Consider the following 25389-nt stretch of genomic DNA (forward strand, 5'->3'; position numbering starts at 1 on the left):
TGCTAGCTGTAACGTTTATATACATAATTTATGTTGTAATCAATGTTATAAGTAACCTGTAACATTTACAAGCATCTTATTTAATATGCAAAGGATTAGCATCAACATTTTAAATATTACGTATTTAATTTAATTGTTGCAGAAGTAAAAAACAAAACAAATATTAACATCCAGTATAAATGTGAAGGCCTTAGTTGTAATATATATATATATATAATAACTAAAATAAACTATCTTGCAGTCTCACTTTACTAAATTGAACAGGCCAATGGAATGTAACTTCATTACCAAAAAAAATTTGCACTCACACTACATATGGATATCATATCAAACAACATATCAAAAGTTGATTAAGTTTTATGATCATTCTAATAAGTCATAAATGTATACATGACATTCTTATGACGATTCAAAAGTCTCATAGTCCAGACTTGATCATCCTAGCATTTCATTTTCACATGAAGTGCCAAACTATGGCGTCAATTTAGCATGGATATTATCAGTTTTCTGAAAATTATCTACATAAATATTAAAATCTTAACCGGGAGTTAATATGTCAAGCAAATTTCATATGTGTTTACACCTATATATGTAAAATTCTTTAACTAATAAAATTAAATTTACAATGTTACACAATTAATAAGTCATCTCTCTAATCATCCAAATCGTCAGCAGGGTCAGTTGGTACGAACTGTGTCCACGGATTGCAACAAGTTTTTTCGCCATAGCAATGTCAAAATTGTGTACATGTTAATTTAGAAAACACACAGCTGCAGCTTCTATTAGAACAAGGGTTTTCTTTTGCGCAACCACAGCGTACCATATGAAGTATCTCGGGTGGAGCCAGATTAACTCCACTTGGTACAGTTACAGGAATCAGGCTTTTGTTGACAACATCTTCTACCCAGCCCAATTCTGTTGCCAGTTGTTGTGGTGGATTTTCCTCAAGTGCAGATTTCCAAATACACACTTGGAAATGAGTTCGCTTCACATGTTCGGCAAAGGCTTCGGTAGTAGGTGGCAAGGTACACAGTTTCACAGCCTTGTTGGTCTTTTCAGTTCCCATTTTTTTAAGCCACATGTTGTATCTTATATCTGACATAGACCTAATTTCGGCGATAGAATACCCATAGAATGATGCTATAAATGCAGTAGATTCATATATTACATCATTAATGTTGGCTCCTATTTTCCCTAAAAGCGATAGCTTTAAGCCCTTTTGGAGTGCTCTCACAACAGTTGCCTTTACTATACCATAAATATGGGATACCGTATCACAACCTGATAAACCATGGGCCGCCAAAAGATACGTAATTATATCGCGATGCTTATGAGCTGTCATTCCAATATCAATAACTTGACGCTGGGATGCAGTTCCTTCCATTAAAACAGTACGATTGAGTGCACAATGTCTGTAATAGTGAAGAAGCAGAACAAATACATCTGTATCATTACTTCTAATTGTTACAAGTTTGTATCCTTCATTAACACAGGACACCATTTGATGTGGGATAATAACATCCGCTTCTTCATGCGTTGTTCGTAGGTCTGTTCTGAATATTGTAACCCCTTCGTATATTTGAACTGGTAATTATGAGTTTGTGTTCATATGTTGCAGCATGTTTGCCACCGTCTGTTATGAATGTTTCACAAATGATTTTGATTAGTTGAATCTTGTTGAATGTAACAGTTAATAAAACTTTCTGAGATGGAAGAGGTGTGTTGAGAGTTAATTTATGTTAACGGCTAGCTTGTTTACCAGCTCTAGATGTCCTTGTCACACTTTTGATACTGAAGTCTTGGTATCGGTCGAATATTAAATGTACTTCATCCTTTATTAATTCATTCAAAACACAAGTTACGAAGCCATTCACAAAGTCACTCACAGTGCCTGATGAAGGATAAAACATTTTCCACAGTGCAGCACAACCATCATTTAGGATAACTGCTGGTAACTCGCTTGATGAATGAGTTCTCTTTGAATGTTGCACTTGAAGCATGTTTTTTAGAGTTGATTTATTTTTTGAATCCCTCATGTTACCATTGTTATCAAACATTTAAGTAGGCACAGGAGAGAGTTCATGACGAAATACTTCTTCTGTATTAAGTCCACGTGAACCTACTAGAACCATGAATCGGGAAAATATAATTTCTGTATCCCAAACATCTTTTGTTCCCAAAACCAATTTTTTCTTGGCTGTAGACATAGTTTTAACTTTGTTGGACAACGTTTGATTGAATCCTGCAGGCCAACTTTCTTCAAATTGAATCATGCTTGTTAACCCAATTGCAACCGATGCATCAGCATTGACTAGATTATTACACACTAAACCAGTTACCACTTCAAATATTGCAGTTAACATTACCTGAAACAGAAATTAAAATAAATTGTATATCGGCAGTGGTTGTCCCATTTATCTACATAATACATATGTTAAAGCTTTAAAATCAATTTAATCACCAAAATAAATAGTTGTTAGTATTGCCAGACACTGAAATCATTATATTAGACACCAACATGATTATAAAGTGTGTTCTATATGCGAATTTATGGCCGATAAATACATTTTGAGCCATCTAAGGCGTCATCTTGAATATCTTAAATCGCTCAAGGGTGTCAAAGTGGCACCCTATATAATATCATTAGGTATCCCTTAAAGAATCAGAAAATGCCATAAAACATTGGGCGGACCTCACTTCCGGGTTTTCTTGATCTGCCACCGGACTATATTCTCTGTTAGTCTGTGAGGCCTGTGAAGAGACATGATCATTATGAACTTAATTAAGTAACTTTGTATTCAAAATACTTCTAAATACTTGTTATCCAGAATGATAATGGCTACCATGCTCACTCTTTAGTTCTTCCAGAAGTGTGTTGTTCTGCAATGAGTTAGTTCAGGAGGTTCTCCTTAGACATGGGGGTATGTGCCATTTCATGACAAGTTCACCTGGCTGTAAGAGGCTGGTTTCCTGAATTGTTTTGCTTCTGTTAGTTTGTTTTGGCATGTGATTGAAACTATATTTTTTTAACCACACTGAACAGGGAAGGACTCTAGAATAACAGTTTATACTGATAATCAAAGACCAAGAAGAGAAATGTTGATTCCCTGTGCTTTAGTGCGTAATTATACCCGAACAAAAATCATTTATGATGCTTGCAAAGTGCTACAATGCAAAAAATAACCTCCAGGTGAGAAACAGTGCTCAAAAATATTATTGTAGATAAAAAGCAAGCGATAAGAGAACGGACAAGTGCTTATATGTAATTACTAAAATGAACAAACCCATGTTACAATTGACACAACTAAGGAAAGGAACAACTGTACAGATAAGATTGGCTGTGGCCTAAGACCCATTGATTAATAAGAATGAAAAGTGCTTTCAAAAGAACAAATGAATCATAAAAGGCATTAGATTGAATAAAGCATTCAAAGTAATTATACTTAAACTATGGAATATATTGCAACTAGGACAGTACCATAAATTTATTTTAAAGAAGCTTACAACAAAACTCGGGTAGCCTGCAAAACTAATCAAGAGTACGTACAAAATAAATGTAATATAAGGCTAATATGCATATAAAATAAGTACCATGTTTTCTCGCACAATCGTCGCACATTTTATTCTAAAATCAAGTTTGAAAAGTAGGGGTGCGACGATTATGCGGAAAAGATTTTTTTGTTAGGTAAAGTTATTCATGAAAACCTAACCCATTCATGGAAAGTATGTTCATTTAAAAAGTGAAGTTTAAAAGAGCACTCCAAACAATTTAAATTAATAATTCATACAACAAAACCTTTCTTCAACTTTAAACCAAAAAAAAAATCTGTGACGCGAACACAAGCCACTTGAATCTCTAATGTGAACTAACGCGTAACTAGTACACGCTTGACACGAAAGAATGTGGGCCATCAAATGTAGTTAACACTGCTCTTGACAGAGAGCGCGCGTTGCATGCAAGCGGCGAGATATTGATATTCGACTACGTGCGTACGCTCTATACGGACAGCAACATAACCAAACACGAATGATGCCAACTAGCTCTGGCTACATGTTTATAAACAGTACACCGCGGCGACGCAGTCGACCAGACAAAGGTTATGACGTTTAAAAACTTCTTTAAAAGAAAATTTACACGTCAGACAACTTCGTATTTCTGTTAATTAAATAAGTAAGTGATAATGTCCGAAAAAATATTAGATTTATACTTTTAAAAACATTGTTTTATATGGAAAAGATACCTACACCACGGCGACGCAAAGGATCAGATAAAGGAAATAACGTTTAAAAACGTCTTTATTAGAAAATTTACACGTCAGACAACTTAGTATTTCCGTTAATTAAATAAGTAAGTGGTAATGTCAGAATAAATATTAGATTTATACTTTAAAATACATCGTTGTATAAGGAAAAGATACCTACACAAAGCGCTCGGCATCTAATAGCAGGACCAGAAACATCATGCAACGTTTACGCGAGAAGTTTTTTTATCCCAATTTTGACAACCTAAAATATGGGTGCGATGATTATGCGATAAAAGAGGGTAAGTTATGATTACCTACATAAGAAACAAATCAAAATGTGGTTGCCCAGTTACAATTCATTAACGGGCTATGAAACAAACAAAAGTGCAAGGCAAGCAATAAAAAAAAGAAGCAGAAATCAAGTTATAAAGGTCAACACATTAGTTACTAAAAATTATATTTTAAAAAACTAAAAAGACACACTTAAAATTTAAGTAATTTGTTGACCAGTGATGGAATTAACTACAATTCTGTTTAATAAAATATTTTAATACTTAAGCTTAAAAAATACAACAATTTTAATAAAAAAAAGTGTGGGGTGCTGTCTCTTTTTTTTTTCATAATGGCCCTGTCCTGAAAATAGATGTTAGTGGTAGAAAATTTAAGACAACTGATTTCAAGTACCCCGTGCTTTTTTTTTTCATTAAAATTATTGTTTTGTTTATTACTTGATTCTTATTTTAAGCTTATGTATTCAAACTTTTCTTTAGGCAAATTTTCGACCATGCCTCGGACTCATGGATATACAAAAAGCATGGTTATTGCTCTGCTATCGCACAGGGTTGTCTAAGGCGACTGATACTGAGTTTGGGCGCCACCACGTGATTTGAGGGCACGTGGACCCGGCGAGACTCCTTTCTCGGGCCGTGATGTCGCCCAAGTGCGACGAGACACACAACCCTAATACTGCTTCGTTGGCCCCTAACACCCGCTCTCAGCGGCGGGCACGCTGGTACACTCGTGTAATGCTCTAATCTTTACCTAGGTGGGCTCAAGTCATCCCACACGCCAGGTGACTACCCGGGGCAAACGTGACCGAAATAATATACACTCGAGATTCACACCTGATATTTATTAAACATTCCTCGTGTCTACATTGTTCATGCGATGCGGATAAAAAGCCAACGGCAAACAATCGGTTTAGGAGGTGGGCCAGGTCACCACGTGGCCTGACCAAAGAAATGAAACAAAGTTAAATTTAAAATGCTTGAGGAGCTTAAATTTTTATTGAAACTGTCTACCACCCGGAGTAGGCCTCGAAGACAGAAGAAAGTGATTTAGATTAATATATGCGAAACTGATGCTAAGGGATCAGATATTACCAAACAATGATGTCGACGATGTACGGGAGCGTCCATCTCTGGGCGGTGGAAGAACAAGACTGACTGGTCAACAGGGTGTCATGGCGTCTTCCAACCCTCGAGTTCCCGTTAGCTTGTTAACTTATAATTAATCTAATTACTAACATAGTTTACCCTTTTAAAAATTAGTAATAATAAAACAACAATTTCTGAGACTTCCATCTGATTTCATAACAATACTATACTTAATAAATTATTGTCTAAAGATTATTCGTCGGTAGTTCCTGTAGCGGCCACGTGTGGCGCTGCGCATTCCTTCCTGTGACTTAAGACTAAACACTGGGTGAAATTATAAAAGCACACAATACATAGCCCTTTATTTCTTTACTTATTAATTAATTACTATTTTACGTTTCTGGGCCGTCGCACTGCCTCTAATGCCTTCTGCGGCTCACACACGCATGCACCCGTCACTGTGGCGGGCGGTTCAAACAGAGGGTGATGGTGGGAGGGTGGTGGCGCTGGCGGAACAGGGGACACATCGGGCTCAAGGGAGGGCGCAGCCCTGGTTGACGTCAGCTCATAGCAGGAAAGTAGTGGTTTTTTGCCCCTTTGCCCCTCTTCACTCCTTTCTCTCTTCAGGTCATAGTCATGAAATTATTGTATTGTCATTTGGATTATATATACTCGTACATGCAAAATTTCAAATTGATATGACAATTAGAAGTAGGTTAACACTGACTTACAAGATTTGATTACATAATTTGTTGCTTGCATATTGGCAGACAATCTACACTTAGGTATTATCATAAAGGTCATGAGGATGAACCTGAAGTGTTGGGGTTTATAGATCTTTCTTTTATGAACTGAAAAAAAAAAATTAAGACAAAGTATGCTAAGTACAATTTAATCACAAACATTCTCATTCCCTGTTTGGGTTACAAATATCTTAAAGCCCCACATGTGAACAGCGCTCTGTGAACTGAAGGAGATTGTCCCCTGATAGCAAGACACTGGGTTTTGATGGCTCAAAGGTTCATTCGCACGAGGTGCTGAAACAGGATAATATTACAAAATTAAACTTTGTCATTAAAATTCATTTCGTGTACAAATTGTGTGTACCTATTCTTAAGGGAGCCTTTCACAAACAATATTTTACAAACATAATTATGTGTGGTGATATCTAAACACTTAGGGTTAAACTATTTCAATCAGACTAGCTTAACATACAACACATTCTGTGTTGCGACTAGGTTTAACAGAATAATGTTTTAGTGAAAACACTGCAAATTGATTAAAGGGCTCAATGCTTACATCACAACAAAGCCTCATTTGTTTCTTCAAAGTTATGTTATAGACAATGTGGCAGGCACAAAATTTATTTACTATTAAAAATTTATTTACAATATTTACAAGGGGTGTGCAGGAAAGGAAATTAAGCTTCGGAAAAAATTCAGGTGAGAATCAGATTTCACTTGGGAAATCGGGAAAAATCGGGAAAATACATTATAAGCTATAAAGCATGAGAGCAAACTTATAATTTTTGTAATATTTTTACCACAACAACATTAAGTTCTAAAAAAAATACCACACTGGTGAGTCACAAATTTCATGAACTAAACCTAAAGAAACTAAATAATATAGAGACATTCTTTACACTTATGGGTTGCATCATTCATCTTCGAGGAAATGTTTGTGATCTCTTTGGAAGACAGGCTTTTAGTATAATGTTGTTTTCATGCAAGAAAACCAGTTAATTCTGTATGTTGAGTGGCTAAAGATTCTTGCTTTGAAGACACTATATTTCCAGCGGATGAGAAAACCCATTCACAGGCAGTTTCATTTTCTGGTATTCCCAGATATGCCACTGCTAACTTGCATAAATTTGGCAGTATCATATCATTTTGTTCCAACCACTTCAGCGGGTCTCCAGTTCTCTCTAGTAGCGGCACATTTAAATATGTCGTCACCTCTGTGTTTTGATTAGCACCTAAGAAAGACTTTGCATCCAAATTATCAAATTCATGCCATAAGGAGGAGTGGCTAAAGTCATTAGGTGGATTCAGTTTTTTGAGTCCCTGCAAAATAAAGAAAAAAATACCTTAAACCTTTAATAAACATCTGAGATGCTAATTACAAGTAAGAAACCAGGTTGTTAGTCCATTTATTGCTGAAAATAATAAAAGCCATACTGTAGGCCTATTAACAGATATGCTATGGACAGTAGAATACCACCGAATAACTTTTACATCCAAAGACGATTAAATTTAGCAAAAGCTGCCCACAGTAAGAATTTACCCCCTTTATGTTTCTGTGAGATGTACCAAGTTGTTTACAAATTTTGATTAAGTTGATGTGTTAATATTAAACAAGCACTTTACCTGATTCAGTGTCTTCTTTTAGAAAACTGTCAAGTTTTTGCTGTGAAGTGTTAACAGCAAGTTGTTTTTTAGGGTAGGTGAAGTTTCGAAAGTTCGAATTCGAGTCAAACATTTGTTTTATCAGAATTCGTACTTGAAAAAATGAAATTATTCGAAGTTCAAAAAATAGAAAAAAAAACATTTCAAGAGTTTTTAAGCTAATCTTTTACTATACATACATTGCCTAAAGGTTAAAGAATGCCTACGATCAATAACATCATCTTGGAGTTAACTTAGCATAATGAGAACACACACATGATAACCTAAGCCTATATGCCTGATCATTAAAACTAACCTCAACCATAATACAAATATGTTCGTTATACTTTGTTCAACTTACATTGGCTTAGAGTAAAATAATTGTCTGTATCATATTTTGCTGATAAAATGGCTAATAGAAATTCCCAATGAATTATTTTCATGTTTAGAAGCGTGCCAGATTCATTCCCGACTTCGGTATTAGTCTTAATCTTCCCCCACAACAGCTCTTTTTCCATGCATAAATTACGTCAATAATGATTTAACGTGATATAATATCAACAACAGACTTATAAAACTGCAGTTACGGCACTGAATCCAATGAAATAAGATTATTGAATAAAATTCATTTATAAATAAACGGGGAAAATATTCCATGGATGGAACAGTAGAAAAAATGAGTTCCGTGAATAATCGTAAACAAAGATGGCAACCATAAAACCACTCCGTTTTTCACCCATACACTTTCTACACTTCTTAGGCCGGGCCTGCTTTTGTGCAAAGAGTAAAGATATATTTTTTTTTACGTTGGAAAGAATGTAATAAACAATAAGTAATTTGTCTCTAAACGGCTGTGCGCGTAAGCTGAAGGCCAAAATTAAAAAAAAAAAGTTTATATTTACCTTTAATCGTTCTTGTTCAATATAATAATAACGTAGAAAGTTCAGCCGGCCGTATAAAATATTACCATTCAGTATTTAGTTGTATACAAATAGCAAATGTTAGGCCGGGTTTATAGAAAACGCAAGAACGCAGAAACGCAAGAAACGCAACTACGGTAAAAGTCCAACCTTAACTCTTCTACCAGCTCGTTTATAAAAAACGCAAGACACGCAATAACGCAAGAATGCAACGCAGAAGTTGCTCAACTTTCTACTTCTTGCGTTTTCTCCTTGCGTTTCGGCCTTCTATACTGGTTGCTTTAGTATGTGGAAACTGAAACTGTCATGTAATGCATATAGAAGGCTCTGCGATTGTAATCGTTACGCTTGTGTTTCTTTATTTATGTTTTGGGCTGGCATTCTTCTAGTGAATACAGCGCAATGTAGGAAGCTGATGAATTTCTTGTTCAGCTTATCCACAATTTTCCCTGCCTGTACGATAAGTACAACAAAAATTTTAAAAATAATCATGACTTATTCCTGAAATTTTATTTTTTGACGTTGGCGATGGCCGGCGTCCTTGCGTTTTTTATAAACGACTGTGAATTTCTTGCGGTTGTCGCGTCCTGCGTTCTTGCGTTTCTGCGTTCTTGCGTTTTCTATAAACCCGGCCTTACACGACTAAGTTTTTGGCAATGGTTCAAATGGCCTAAGTTAATGGAGAATGTTGCGTTGATGTTTAAGTTATGTATTAGCAAACGTGTGTGAAAGATTTTTAGCAGTTTACATTATTTGTAGTTGATATCCAAATAATGGAAGAAAGCACTTCTGGTTTAAATCAGGGGCCGCCTGCCAAAAAACCAAGAAGTCCTATTCGGTTGTTTTTTACCAAGAGTGCCAATGGGAAAGATGCAACTTGCAAAGCATGTCAAAAACATATAAAATTCCAACAGGTACTACTACAACTCTACAAAATCATCTGAAACAGCACCCTGTACAATTAAATTAACTAAAAAGTCATGAAAAATCTGTCACAGTGATAAAAGAAGAAAATCAGTTGTCCCTGAAATGTGCTTTCCAGAAGCATTTGCCAATGAGTCCAGACAATCCAACAGCAAAGAAGATAACTAAGGCAATTGCCGAGATGATACCCATGTGTTACTTACTCTATGAGTTTGTGGAAAATAAAAGATTTTTAAATTTAATGAAAGTAGCTGTGCCCAACTATAAAGTTCCAAGTCAAAATGCATTTTCAAGGAACCACAAACTAACACTGTACACAGACATCAAGGGCACATTACAGACACCTTTAAATTCTGATCTTGCAATGATTGCTTCCTTGTCACTAACTACCCATGCATGGACATCAAGGGCACATGATGGCTATATTAAGCTGACATGCCATTACCTGAGACCCAATTTCGAGAATGTGTCATTTACAATGAACACTTTGCCACTCAATGATGCTCACTGTGCTGAAAATCTGAAGAAAACCTTGCAACATGGTATTTCTGAATGGGGTATCCATACCTGCCAACCCTCCCGCTTTTGGCGAGAGTCTCCCGCTTTTGTGTGTAGCCTCCCGCCCTCCCGCTTTTGCCTTTGAATCTCCCGCTTTTGCTTCCTTTCGCTTAGCGGCACTCGAAATGGCCGGTATCAGGTTTCAAAGTTATGTTTCTCCATGTGCTCGGCGCTGCGCTGTGGCGCTCGCACAGCTGTCTCACAGCTCGGCGATCGGTAACATTCGTCTCACTTCGGCTAGAACACGAAGGGCGTAAGCCAACCCGTAATCAGCGCTTAAAATAATTCGCCAATAGAAATCTTGCATTCTTGACCTTCTTACATGCTTTGTGCAGCTTGGGTTTTTTTTTTAGTTGGTCATCTATGGTAGTTCGTGTCGTGATAAATATCAATATGTTCACAAAATATATTGCATGGCGAATGTGTTTATGAAATGAATTATGCGGTTAAAGCAGCAAGTAAGGTTCCATACCTCAAGTAACATGGTGGAAAAGAAAGTGACTAAATACTTGACTGTGTACAATAAAGCTTACAGTGACAAGTTTCCTTGTATTTTAACTTCCAAAAAAGGAGATCATTTTGCTTTTTGTTCGCTGTGTCGTAGTGACTTTGCTGTATCGCATGGGGGAAGGTGGGACGTCGTGAAACACATCCAAACCAAGAAACATCAAGATAATGTACGCTGTGTTGATGCAAACAAGAAGTTAAGCTTTTGTGGCAGTGCAAGCCGGCAAGAAGAAAGTGTTACGAATGCCGAGTGCTTGTTTACGTGTTTTGTTTTAGAACACAATCTCCCTGTTAGTTGTTCAGATCATGCTGGGTTGTTGTTTCGCAAAATGTTCCCTGATAGCGCTATAGCTCAACAATTTGGCTGTGCACGTACAAAAACGTCAGCAATTATATCTGAAATGGTAAAAACGGAAGAAGAAAAACTTGTGCAGACGTTAAAAAACGGTGCATTCTCTGTGGCAACATATGGGAGTAACGATAGCGATTCAAAGTTATACCCCGTTGTTGTAAGTTATTACAGCAGTGAAGAAGGTAAGGTGGAAAGTTCAGTGCTTTGTGTACCTGTACTGTCTGGAGACTCTACTGGAGTTAATATTGCAGCATTGGTCATACAGTCTTTGAGGTCACGGAATATTAAACTTCAAAATTGCATATCATTCAGCACTGATAATGCTCCTGTAATGATAGGCTTGAAAAACGGGGCAGCAACACACTTAAAAAAAGAAATGCCCAATTTGTTTGTTGCGGGTTGTGCTTGTCATTTAATCAATTTGGCTGCAGAAAAGGCAGCAGCAACTCTTCCTTGCAAAGTTGATGAGATATTAGTAGATATTTATTTTTATCTTGAAAAAAGTGCAAAAAGGAAAGATAAGTTAAAAGAATTTCAAGTATTGCATGACACAGATGTAAAAAAAAATGTTAAAACATGTTTGCACTCGCTGGCTCTCGCTAGGGAAATGTTTGTCAAGAATGCTGCAACAGTGGTTGAGGTTAAGTCTTCACGTCCACATGAGAAGTCGGGACAATTAGATTCGTACAGGATACCAAAAATGTCCAAAGCTGCCTCTTCTGATAGCCAAACTTCAGTTAAATGTTCTAGCTTGAAACGAAGTTCTGAATCACCAGTTCCAGATTCAAAACTAACAAAATTCCACCCTGCACAAAAAAGTGGAAATAGTTCATGTAATCTTTCAAGAGAAGAGAGATTATTGATGTTCCTTACACGGCAACTAAATAAATAGTTTTGTCTGTTCCTTCAGAATGCATTGCCAGTATTTGAAAAACCAAATGTGGTTTTGCAATCACAGAAACCACAAATTCACTTGTTACGCTGTATTCTAATAGAATTGTTCAAAGATGTCATTACAAGATTTGTGAAACCTACTGTTGTTAAAAACTCTTCATCATTGTTGGAGGTTGACTATCACAAGAGAATGAACCAAAAAGAAGATAATGACATTACAATTGGAAATTCTACTTCTAGGGCAGTGTGTGACCTTAAACCTGAAGAAAAGTAAATTTTTTACTCGTCTGTTAGGGCGTATTTTGTACGTGTATGTGATTACATGCTTCACAAATTTCCCTTCAATGATAAGGTTTTAATCAATGCTGAGGTAGCCCAGATTAATGTTTGTAATGCATCATTCTCCAGTTTGACATTTTTTGTAAATAAATTTCTATTCATGTTAAGGCGATTGGTGCATGTAAAATATTACGACAAAACTAATTTAACTGTACATATTTGTTTTTGATGCTTCTTTTTAAGACATAATATACCTAGGATATTTTTAATAAACTTTTTTTTACTGAGTTATGTCATTTTAAATGCATTTATTTTTATTCCAAGCCAGAATTATTTAGAAAACACATAATTATGTTAAACTTAAGTATAGTTCAAGAAACGAGTGTACGAATAGGTTTCTGCACATATAAAAGTAAGAAGAAAAAATTTTCTTCGTCAAAATTACAGTTTAATATTGACAATTTCCATTGATCACTGCTGGACTACTTCAGGAGCGATTTAAAGAATAAATTTAAATGAAAATGAAAACATAATTGGCAGAACAATATTGAGTTATGTATATATTTTCATATCCTTTTGTTTTTGATACGATCCGACTCAAAACATGCCCTCTGGAGTGACAGTTCTAGTGCTGCGTGTAAAACTCTCGCCGCCGGGAAGAATGTCCCCGCGACGTGGCGCTGAGGGCGGCGCTTGTCGGAACCAGGTAGTCCGGCGGAGCTCCGGCCGGCGGGCCGCAGCCTGCGGGTGGGGAGGGGGAAGAATGGGGTGTAGAGGGATGACGAGAGAGGAGACCGAAGAAACGGTCTGTCAAGGTCGCGCTCATGGAGCTAATATACAGTAATACATCTGGAGAGGACAAGGGAAGACAAGCAGAGGATGCGAAGTGAAGACGGGTATCGGCTTCCTACGCTGAAAGAAAATGAAAAAGACCCAAACACGCCTCGCGCGGCCGAAGAATCTTCCAAACTAAACTCGCAACAGCTCCGAAACTATCAAAACAATCAAACTGAAAATTTTACTGGAGTATCTATAAACATTTTTCCCCACATCGCTTTAATATTTTTTTCGAAACATGAAAGCTTTCATTTTTAAAAATTAAATACTTATTTACTGCCAAAATTTTTTGTGATTACGCAGAGTAAATTACAACATCGAGGAAAAATTTTTGTTTGCAATTGTAAGTGGGGGACACTAGCGTATGAAATAAGGAAGAAGCCTCAAATTTTATTTATATACCCCTTTTGGCGCATTCAACCCCATACTTTTATTTTTACAGAGAGTTGAAGTGGTAATAATGTTTCAGTGGGTAACACTACCGACATATGTCTTCGGAACGCACTTCTTTTTGTTATTATACATCTCAAAATTTATAATTTCATACACAATGTTTATAAAAACGAATTCTTACTTACCTCATTTAATGTATTACAAACCTCTAGTAATATACGTGTATTAGTAGAAGAACAAACGTAACATGCAAACCTTAGGTAAACACTGGTAGAGAATTGTTTGGAATAACTGTAATGCTATGCATATACTGACAATGTAAGAAACTTCCAATTTTATTAATTGTTTGCATAAGAATTAATAATTTAAAAAAAATCATAGAATAGGCCTTTATAGACTGAAAACCTTTCACGTAGTTTCAAGTCGCGTACATAAAAGTTTTTTAATATATATAATTACCAAATATTGTCGAATATATTTAACATTTTTATACATGTTACAACACACATATAATAACAAACCTATATAGTATATAAAAAGACAAACGCCAAATTTTAGCATTTTGTATTTCTTTTCTCTGTGTGAATAAAATAACAGTTCTTAACGTAGTTGCTAATACTGTACTATATTTCTAAAAAAAAATTACGAAAACCCCTGACATCGTCACCATAACAATGATAAATTTGCAAAATAATTAAGGCACATTTTTTAATGCTACGAAGCACACTCTTAAGAGAAATGTTTTAAACTTATGTTGGGATGTAACTAATATCTTAAAAGCATTCTGAAACCGTTACTTTGAGGGAAACCTTAATATACCGAACACCATACCATCCTTTAATCGAGTACGATTTTCGCTTCTTAAGACCCATTTGTCTTCAAAATGCACTGTACTGTGTAAGTAATAAATCAGTCTTAAAATCAGTTAATTATTTTATCTTCCTATTTCGTATTCTAATTGAAATAAATATCAGATAAGCATGTGTTACTTGTATCACGACATCAAGGTATTATTTATCAGTAATTAATATTTCATTTTATTTTTTTGTTAACTAATGTGCATAGGGCAGTGCACTAGACATCACTACCTGTGTGTAGTGTTGCGTTACACTTTTTAACGCATTAGAGTTTACATAAAATGATAAATTCAAAATTTCGTTTAAAAGTATAAATATCAGCGATCAATTTAATTAATGTCCAGTATTAGTATAACTCAGTCAGTAAAACATTCGGAAATATGTATAGGACCTGTTAACCTAAATATTTGTTAACAGTTAAACTGAACTAAGATGTGTTAGAGTGGTTTTTTCTCTGTCCGTATATTAGAGGTATGGAACATCAATAAATATAGTTTAAAAAACTAAAGAAACATGCTTTTAAAGATTATCAAACTAAAAAGTTAAAAATAATTTTAAAATTTAATTTATGACAATAGTATATAAGCAATACTAGTATGAATGAGAAAAAAAACTTGAGGCGCTTTGTGCCATATTTTTTGTATATTAAGAGCCCCATGCTTTTTTCTCATTTATACTAGTGTTGCTTATATACTATTGTCATAAATTAAATTTTAAAATTATTTTTAACTTTTTAGTTTGATAATCTTTAAAAGCATGTTTCTTTATTTTTTAAACTATATTTATTTTTAACTTTTTAGTTTGATATTCTTTAAAAGCATGTTTTTTTAGTTTTTTAAACTATATTTATGTATAATTATCATAGGGAAATGAGTTACCGACTACCTATTACCATCTGAGATAACTATTTGGAGTTGCAACGTCACAAAGAAATGGTAAAGTCTCTCCGAATCATTTACAGTTAGATGTGTGGATATAATCTTAGAATTTACCAGAAAAAAAAAAAACATTTTTTTTTCCGGCGTGGCCGGGAGTAGAACCCACGATCGCTGAATACGAAAGCTGACGTCTCAGAAGTTGCCTTAGACCGCTCGGCTAACGAACGTGATGAAATTGGTAGGACATTTTACAGTGATGAGCCACTCACTCTTAGTCGAAAGAGTTACAGACGGACAGACAAACAAACATACAGGTGAAGCTAATATAAAGCATGTAATAAAATACGCATCTGTCACCCATTTACTTTAAATACAGAATTATAAACTACATATTGTGAAAACATTCTGCAGCAGTTTTTGCTGAACGGAAAAACACGGATGAGAAGACAGACAAAATGTGTTTGGTAAGTGATTTTTTGTCAAATGAAATGGAACAGGACAGTGCTTATCAGAATGAAATTACAGAACTACTTTTGTGCAAGGAAATGTATTTTACAAAGACATTTCAAGAGAAATCACCTTTAAATGAAATAGATCTTGCTGACATGGAAGAAATAGTCTTAGATTTAGAGGCCAGGTCCCTTTCAAGTGACGAAATTTCTCTTGAAGGGCTGAAATATGTTTCTGGCTATATAGCTCATCGTTTCAGAAATAAATATCCTGACCTTGGCCCTACGGATTTCAATTCAGAGGACGATAGCTGGATACATGTACAATCAAAGGGTAACTTAAAATGTCCCACTAATGAATTTTTGGAATTAATAAAGATCGCTGAAATGTGTTTTGATAATGTTCATGGCAACAATTTGTGCAAAAAAGAGTGGATTTTTGAATCACTGACTAAAATTATTTGCGGAACTACTGAAAATAAATATCCAGAATAAGTTATATACTGTTTTGTCAGGACAAGAACGTATATGCGTATCAAGTATTTGAACATGAAATATTTTAACGAACAAGACCAAAAACGCAAAGAAAGAAATAAGATGAGGAAAACTACCCTCTAAGATTTTTCAGTGTGATAGTGTCCACTTTCCTTCACCATAATATGTATGTTCATAATTTATTTACGATGTTTTTTAATTACTATATTTAAGAAAAGCATTTATTGTGAATATCGCAGCAATTATGTAGGGCTTAAGGTATTTATTGTATTCCAAATATTGAGTATGCCATTTTTATTGCCTTTATTAAAAATAATATATATGTTAACAATGTAACAAAATTGCGATATTTTTGTATTGCTATTGCAATTTCGTTTCTTGTAAACATTATTGTAGACTTTTTCATATTGAAATTAAATTTGCTATAGGGTTGTTTGTATTTTAATTTTACAGTTATAAGATTTTTTATATGTTGTTTACTGTTAACAAACATTTGAAAAATATTTCATTAACCATATTTCAATTTCCATGGCAATAGTCTTGTTAGCTTTTCGGGTAACTCTTCTACATGGATGATAAGATGGTGTGACATCTAAAACATATCACACCACCTTTACATAACTATAAAACTAAGAGGTGTTTTCTTTACATAATATTAAAGCACAATGTTTCCTTGTTGCGTAGGTGATTTATAATTTCCATTTATCTAGAAAAATGGGCTTTCAGAATGTTTTTTAACACACAGTGTTTCGGAAGGTTTTTGAAGAAAAAAATTGACTACCCGTTTTATTTTTTTGCAGCTGAATTCGGGCACGTGCATGAAATATAATTAATCCGTAGGAAGCGCAATGGTTTAAAGTACAGTAAGTCCTCTATTTACGTCGTACCGATTTACGTCGTTTCGGATTAACGTCGCTAATGTTTGAGTACTCATGTTTCAATTTAAGTTGTCGCCGATTCACAATAACGTCGTTTACAATGATCGTAAATCTTTATTTTAAACAAAAAACCGTATATAATTCGTTTATAATTCTTTGTTTCCTTCGGTAGTTAATTTATGCTATGTAGCGTAAGCTACACGTTCACCGCTTTATCTTATCATACATCATGAGGGACGCTTCCTGCTCTCCGCTGCTCTCCGCGCGGTGATGCAATACTACCAGCCCGCCCGCTCAGCCACCCACGTAACTCGCACGTAGAAGTGTTATCTACTTCCCGCAACGACACAGCATTTTCTCCTACCCCTTTTCGTCCAACTCTTTGGCACTTCAGTAGAGGTGTAAAAGTAACTAAAAAAAGTGTACCCGTATGTATTCGTTACTATAACAATTAGTACTCGTTACTTTCGTATCGTTACTCGTTACTTCTGATACCGCATAACATCCTATGTTATGTAACAGCAACAAATCGAGTCGTATTTCGTACGCATACAGTATGACGTCGCGTAAATAATAATAAATCAAATGTAAACAATTAAAAGTATTTGATAATTAACAGCTTTTGTTAACCAAGAAACAATAAAATCTCATTAGAGCAGTTTTATTATAATATCTCTTTTAAGATAAGAACAAAAAAACGTGAAAATACGCGATAATAAAAAACAAAAACATACATATTTATAATTTGTAAAAAAAAAATACTTTCTTACGTTGTTTCTGTTCCAATCTCAAACTTTGTCTACACACACAATACCTTTAATAAACAGTAAAAAACTTGGACGACGAATTTCCAAATTATACTTTTCTTAATAAACAAACATCGTTCTTTGTAACGAATAAGTGCGCGCATGCGTAAAACATACGAAAAATGCGAGTAACGAAATGCATTCGTGTGTAACGTTTCGTTACTCGTTACTAGATGCCGCACCCGTTACTCAGTAACGAATACATACGGTTTGCTACAGCTCTACACTTCAGTCGCTATGATATCATTGAGTTGGCCGGAGTTTTAAACGTGCCGTTGTTAATTTTATCGTGATTAAATGCGTTTGTAGTAGGCCTACAGTATCAGCTCACTGCAATTTATGATTTTTTCTTCATAAGATGTCTTCCAAACGACTATATATTTGTTTTTATATTTCAATCAATAAAGGTAATAAAGCAGCTGGTTAAATAACCATTCTATAAAGCTGAGAAGTACTAGTTGGACTTGTTTCCCACGCTGTCGGTTGTAATTTGCTGATAAAATTGCCCGTTGTCACGCCTGTATGCCAGCGCTTCCGGCCGACCTTGGGCCGTGGTCGGCCGGTGGATGAAACATGGTTCATTTTGCGTCGTTTCTATTTACGTCGCGGTTTTCAGGAACGTAACCCCGACGTAAACCGAGGACTTACTGTATTGATGTTGAAGATTTGAAAAGATTTATTGAAACAGTGTGAGAGAACGAGTGAGTTGAGTGAGAAGATGTGCACTCTCAGCCACATGACGTGCGCAGTTGCGAACAAATAAATAATCCATTCCGCCTCTCCATGGCGAAGGATGAGTGAAAGAGAAAACCTGATAACCCCTTCCCCTCCTCCGGGCACGATAGAACCGTATCGGCTGTGTGTTAGAGGGAGAGGGAGATAAAACCTTCGAGGTTCTGTTAATTCCTCCTAGATGGCAGGCCGCAGAGCGACCACCAGCAACACCCTTACCGTATGAAGGCCATCTCGCCACTGACGAGCTGGAACTAAGCTCCTGACCTCCCTACATAGTAACAGTCACCCACATAGGCATCTAGACTCTTTAATGATCATATGATACAAAATTCATTGCTTTCGGGCCTGTGACCTGTTTTTACTGTGCACCAATCGCCTTAAGTTATGAAGACCAGGTTTTAGATTCTGCCATTAAGGATTTGCAGTCGGAGTTTTGTCAGTTTCAACTTGAAGATCTAGATGAAGCCATCAAGAAAGAAGAAAGGATTGATATTCAGTGGAGTTTGGTGGGAAAAATTAAAAGTGCATCTAGAAGTTTGAAGTATGAAAAACTGTCTAAGGTTATTCTGGCAATTTTGACAATTCCCCACAGCAATGCTGAATCTGAGAGAATATTCAGCCAGGTACGAAAGTCAAGGACACATTTTAGGTCATCCATGTCTAATGAGACATTAGACAGATTGATGGTGGTAAAATCAAGGCAACAGGGATGCTGCTATGAACAAAAATTTGACTCTGCTTTCCTGAAGAAAGCTAAATCTGCAACCAGAGAAAGCTTGAAGAAGTAATTTATCAGTCAAGTTAAAACTACCTGTAAGTTAAGAGTTATATTATCTAAATTAATTTTTGCCATTGATTGTTATTTGGTATCCTGTGTGTTTTTCTTTGAGTTTGGTGTTGAAACAAACTTGCCTCTAGAAATGCCAAACTGTATTCTGTGGTGGTTACTTGCGACAATAATGAGATACAAAAGTTTGAGAGTTCTGTGTTGTGAATTTCTATATTGAATAGTGATTTCATTGCTTTAAATATTGCCAAACTTGTATTGGATTAATTTAGATCACGGAGCATTGCTTTCCACAATGCTCCAGTGGGTGTAAAAAATGGTGCAGAAAATAGTTCTTAAAAATAGCAACTAGCGCCATAAAAATATAAAAATTTCCACCATCTAATTTTCAATTGTTACTTCGAAAAATGGTTAAATAGCACCATTTTGCACCTTCAAATCAAAATTTTCCCGGGGGAGGGCACCCGGACCCCCCACTTTATTTGAGGAACCAAGTATTTACTCCACTAAAAACCTCCCTCTTTTTGACTAACCAAGGTTGTCAGGTATGGGTATCAGTCTTGAAGGCAGTATACCTATATACTGCGTCACAGACAATGCTGCTAATATCCGTGCAGCAGCTGGATCTTTATTCATCTCACGACAGTGTTTCGCCCATTCATGGCAGTTGGCTATAAGTGATGCCAAAACTACGTGTCCTAGTGTAAACATTCTGGGCAAATCAAAAGCAATAGTTGGACATTATAGTCGCAGCATGCAAGCAAGAAAAGACTTCATGCCCAGATGGAATAAATGAAGCTTCCTGTGCTGGAATTAATTCACTATGTCGATACCAGATGGTGCAGTGAATACCAAATGTTGTCACATCTCTATGAAGTTAGGAAGGCTGTTGCAGCAGAACTTGCAAACTCTGATAACAATATTGACATGTTGACACAGTTGGAAATGAAAAAGTGGCAGGAATTATTGAAATTCTTGGACCACTTGCTGAAGCTACAAGTTATTTCAGCGGGGAAAATTATCCAACATCATCACTGTAATTCCAATTCTCCATTGTTTAAACACACATCTAGTTGACTACATTACAGCTAAGAAGTCTCTCAAATCTAGGTTCGGCCTGTTTCAGTCAGATGCTGTATATTGAACAGCAATGCTTTGCGATCCTAGATTCAAAAGTGCATTGCTCAACATTGTACTTGTTTCACTTACCCTTTCTAAAGAAGTTAAAAACCTTTCTCGGAATGAACCTGAGAGATCTGATGAAATCAAACCTTCAAGTTCTGGACTTGGTTTATGGTCAGCGTTTGATCAGATCCCAAATAAACAATCAACAAACGATAATGAGGTAGATTGTTACCTGAAGGAACCAAGGATACCAAGAGAAAACAATCCTTACTTTTGGTGGAGAGATGAAGGAAAACTTAAATATCCTAAACTGGCAAATGTTGCTCTGAAGTATTTAAGTATTCCTGCCACAAGTGTATCAAGTGAGTGGGTATTTTCTTCCTCCAGAAATGTGGTGACAGCATGTCGTCAATCCCTGACATCTCAACATGTGCAGGAACTAACATTTTTGCATGACAATTTAAATCAATTTTGAAAAATATTTTCTGTCACCAAACTTGTAGTTTATTATGTACTTTAATATTTAGAATTTCTTGCATTTAAATGTGCATATATTTTGTGCATCTGTGAATTACATTTATTTTTTATATTCAACCTAGCTTGTAGGTTTTAAGATTTTTACATTTATTATAAATAAGATTGTTGCATTGTTTGGTGTTTGCATTTAAGAAATTCTTTGATTTGGCCTAGTATTCGATATTCAATTTGAATTCGGGAATATTTATAAAAATTTGCTTCGAATTCGCTTCGAAACGAAAATATCTATATTCGTCCACCCCTATTGTTTTTTATTGGCAGGTATAACAACAGCCTTGAAGCGTGGGTCTAACAACATTGCTGTAAAATATGGCTCTTGCCTTTGATATAAAGGAAAGCGTGCCTTCAGTCCAACATGTAATGCCCTACAAAATGTGACACCAGACCCAACTTCACTAGAATGAGTTTCATTGTAGTTATTCAAAAAGGTCGCAATTGAAAACATAATTGGAATAACCATTGAAGCTGTTGGTATCCTTTCTCCAGAAAGTTCTTCTGTGGCTTCATGCAGTGGTTTAATAAGTTTTATGTAACCTTCAACAAGTCGCCACTCACACTAAGATTGTCAACATTTATCTCTGCCAGATGTCTCGTGAGAACAAGTTTGTTTTTAAGTAGCTTGTCAAGCATGAGGTAACTCCGAATTACATCTAGTCACACAGTCTTGAATTAATTCTGAACTGTCTAGTCCTATTTTTTTTTTTTTTTTAATTTTGTGAAATTTTGAAGTTGCTGATGCCCTTTGCATGTAATAACCTACAATACCACTAGCCTGTTTTATCATCCCTCCCATTCCTTCGTGAGATTTTTTTAGCATCACTAAGAGCAAGCTGTAAGTTATGAACAAAACACTGCAAGTGTGTCGGAGGTGCTTTGCAAAGACTAGACCGCAAATTGATGTTTCTCGCATTGTCACTAATAATAAACAGTGGAATACATGTACTGATGTTATTAATAATGTTCCACTCAATCCAAAATTTCAGTAATTTTGTCACCTATTGCTAATGCTGTGTGGCTCTGTGAAAAATTAACACAGCCAAAACAGTACTTTATAAGAGCGAAGTTGTTGATTAAATGACAAGTTAATGCCAATAAAGCATCCTCACTGCGTGATGTCCATAAGTCACAAGAAAATGACATCGACTGAACATTAGCAGTGGCTTAAGAAAGTTCCTCAGAGATTCTCGTTTTCACAGAAGCATATAAGTTTGTAATTTTGTTCCTGGAGAATGTGGTTCTGGATGGTATTGTGTAGAACAGTTGAGCTGACTGCATGAGTTTCTGGAAACTGTACGGCAGGATAGAATCAGTCCACCATTCAGCAATGTTTCTTGTCATTAGTTTTGCCTTTGGATGATGAGACCAGTGGTAAGTATCTTCAGTACGTTTTTGTTTTGATGGGCCTGGTGGTGAAGCATCAGTATTTACAGGCAGTGGTTGTTACAGTTCTTGCTGCGTTTCATATTCTTTCTTCTCAGTTGGGTGTTGTGCAAATGCCTTATGAGACTTAATGTGCTACCACAGCTCTGTTTTAAGACTTACTGCACGTCTTGCATTTGGCACTTAGTTTATAGTTGTTTCTTGCAATGTAGTTCCAGATTGGTGTCTTTTCGTCAGCCACGTTAAACATTAACTAAATAAATAAAACCATAACATGGAACATGATCTACTGCCGCAAGTAAATTTTACATCATCATTGTGAGTAATAATACCTACTCGTGTAAAACCCCTCTAATTTTGTAGACCTCAAGTTACCCTCAGAAGCAGTAGCAATAAAATTTAATCCTATTTTCACTACGTGTGTGGAAAAAAAAAACTATAGTGCTGCCATCTCTTGTCGGCCGTAGCGTAACCCCGCCCCTTAGTGACGCACTGGCAAATCACAATAGTCCCTGATGATTTTCATTAATTTATTTTCTCGATTTTTCAATCAAACAAGATGTTAGATTTTTCGATTTAATTCAAGTAAACACCATAATTAATACAGATATAAAGTTCAAATTAGTGTTATTATACACAGGAAATAATAAAGTGGTATACTATTAAAATAATGTCTCTTTCAGCACTGCATTTCAGGCCATTCATTGCCTGCTTATTTATTTTTAGTTTTAACAATCATAATATACATAATTTTCTGGGGATTATTTTTATCGGAAGAAGTGGAATTTTTAAATAGTTTAAGTATTAAACTTGCCATTTTTCATAAACATTTGTTGTCTTTTCTTTTGTTGTAGGTCAAATGGCACGCTGTTTTTAATAGAAGCTGAAATGTTTTTGCACGTGAGCAATTTTATGTTTTTCCCGAAAATACCGGTAAAAATATTATTCCCTCCCGATTGGAAAAAAAGTAATGCCCTCCCGAAGATTTCCAGATAGTCGGGATCCTGCACACCACTAATATTTACTACAAATTATAGTTTGCTTCCCGTACCAATACTGTCAAAGTTATTTTCTTTGAGTACGAATTTAATTTTTCGTATAGGACTGACTCACGTGAAACCGTGCTGATGCTTGCGGGCAGGTACTCGTCATCACTTGCCTTGCATTGCTGTAGCAGCCCTTCCCAGGCCACGCCATGACTGATGACGTCGTCATCCCTGGTTCTGCCTTAGGTTGCTGCTTGGAACTCGAGCGACTCGCGCGCGTGATTCGGCCCCTGGTGTTGCGATGTTCACCGGGAGCAGGGACTTCAACTGCACCCTTCTGGACTCCGAAGGCATTAATTGTCCAGAGGCCCCAAGTTGTCTCCCAGAACCTGTTGCACCTCTTGAGCTGGGCGGCTGCAATCCACTCATTCGCCGGCATCCCACTTCAGAACGATCTGGTGCTGACTCTCCCCTGGTGCAGCCATTGGTTGACAAGTAGTGTTTCAGGCTTGCTCGCCGGCGACGCCCGCTTTGTTGTGACTGCTCCTGACTCGTTACAGGGCTTGGATCATCGTCTCCTGGCATTTCTGCAAAACTCGTCATCTGAGGCAAAGTTATGCTTGTGGCACCTAATTGCTCATTTTGATGTCACCGGGCATTTTCTAGCGCCACTCAGTCTTGTGCTGATTCCTTCCCCATCAGCGATACTAAACAGCTCGCTGACGGTCACTGTGCTCTGGCATTATGTCCTACATCACTACGTAATCTTCTTAGCGTCTCTCATTCCTCTGCGTCTGACTGATCCGTGCTAACATCTGCGTAAATCTCCTGACGTGTCTTCCGCTTCCGTGTAAACCACGCTTTGTTAAGTCTGGTTCTGTCTCTCTCGTTCAGGTGTCTTGTCTTACTTCTTTCTGCAGTGACTCGGGAGTCAATGACTTGTATCGTCTTCTGCTACAGCGGCCCTATTTAGACAGCTGGCCAGCGGACGATTGTGCTGCAATGCGTCAGAACCAATCAGAACATCTTATTAAAAGTTATCTGAATTGCAGATATTGTTGTGACTGGTTGCATAACTCCTGGGCATTCCGGCAGTGCCACCTGCGTTGGTTGCCTATCCATCAGGGATGCCGCTCGTTCGCCACCAGGCGTCTCTAAACCTGCTGCGGGTGTGTTACTGTGGTGCTGCTGGTCACACCACAACAAGTTAGTTAGTTAGTTAGTTACAAGTGAAGCTAATAAAAGCACATTAAAAATGAGCAAGTGCCAGAGAACAATTAAAGTAAAAAAAAACTTTGCCAGCAGGAAAATTTGTGCAGAAATATGAGGCATAGCTGCTCACCCGAGGCAGTGGGCACGTGGACCCGGCTGAGACTCTCGGTCAGGGCGTTACATGACCCATATGAGGAAAGATATGAGCCCTCTAATTACCAAGCTTATTTAATTAACACCTAGCTCGCTTTAGGTGTCAGGCACACCATACTGATCAACACACACGAGAACTACGAGGGTTAGCGACATGTGGCCATATTTATCTGATGAATCCGCGCACGTCTGGTCTCGGCTGATGACGAAGAGGAATTGGAGCGAGCAGCGCTCTGCGTGCGGACAACAGGCAGCTTCCCGCCGGAACAAAACCGTTACTTGATTCTGCGATCCGTGCCAAAGGTTAGTTTAAGAAAGACACAAAACACTCATAATTTCTACTATCCCTCATCCGGGCTCAAAACCTTAAAACATCAGCTACTTTTTATATAAACATTAAAATCAGGCCCAGCTTTGGCCGAGTATGAATCCGCTCGGGTTCG

At 36.6% G+C, this 25389-nt stretch overlaps 2 protein-coding genes across 11 annotated transcripts in view; both read left to right on the forward strand.

Annotated features, from left to right (window-relative positions):
• LOC134527168 (serum response factor-binding protein 1-like) overlaps window positions 1-25389 on the forward strand; it is a 127790-nt gene that overhangs the window by 46357 nt on the left and 56044 nt on the right. The gene's annotated exons all lie outside the window — the stretch shown is intronic.
• LOC134527170 (uncharacterized) overlaps window positions 1-25389 on the forward strand; it is a 34998-nt gene continuing 9609 nt past the window's right edge. Inside the window, exon 1 of the mRNA XM_063359571.1 lies at window positions 1-25389. This exon is cut by the window's right edge and continues 9032 nt beyond it. Coding sequence (XP_063215641.1) covers window positions 10847-12157 — 1311 coding nt within the window. The 5' untranslated portion in view covers window positions 1-10846 and the 3' untranslated portion in view covers window positions 12158-25389.

The sequence above is a fragment of the Bacillus rossius genome, chromosome 1, assembly GCF_032445375.1.
Source record: "Bacillus rossius redtenbacheri isolate Brsri chromosome 1, Brsri_v3, whole genome shotgun sequence".
NCBI lineage: Eukaryota > Metazoa > Arthropoda > Insecta > Phasmatodea > Bacillidae > Bacillus > Bacillus rossius.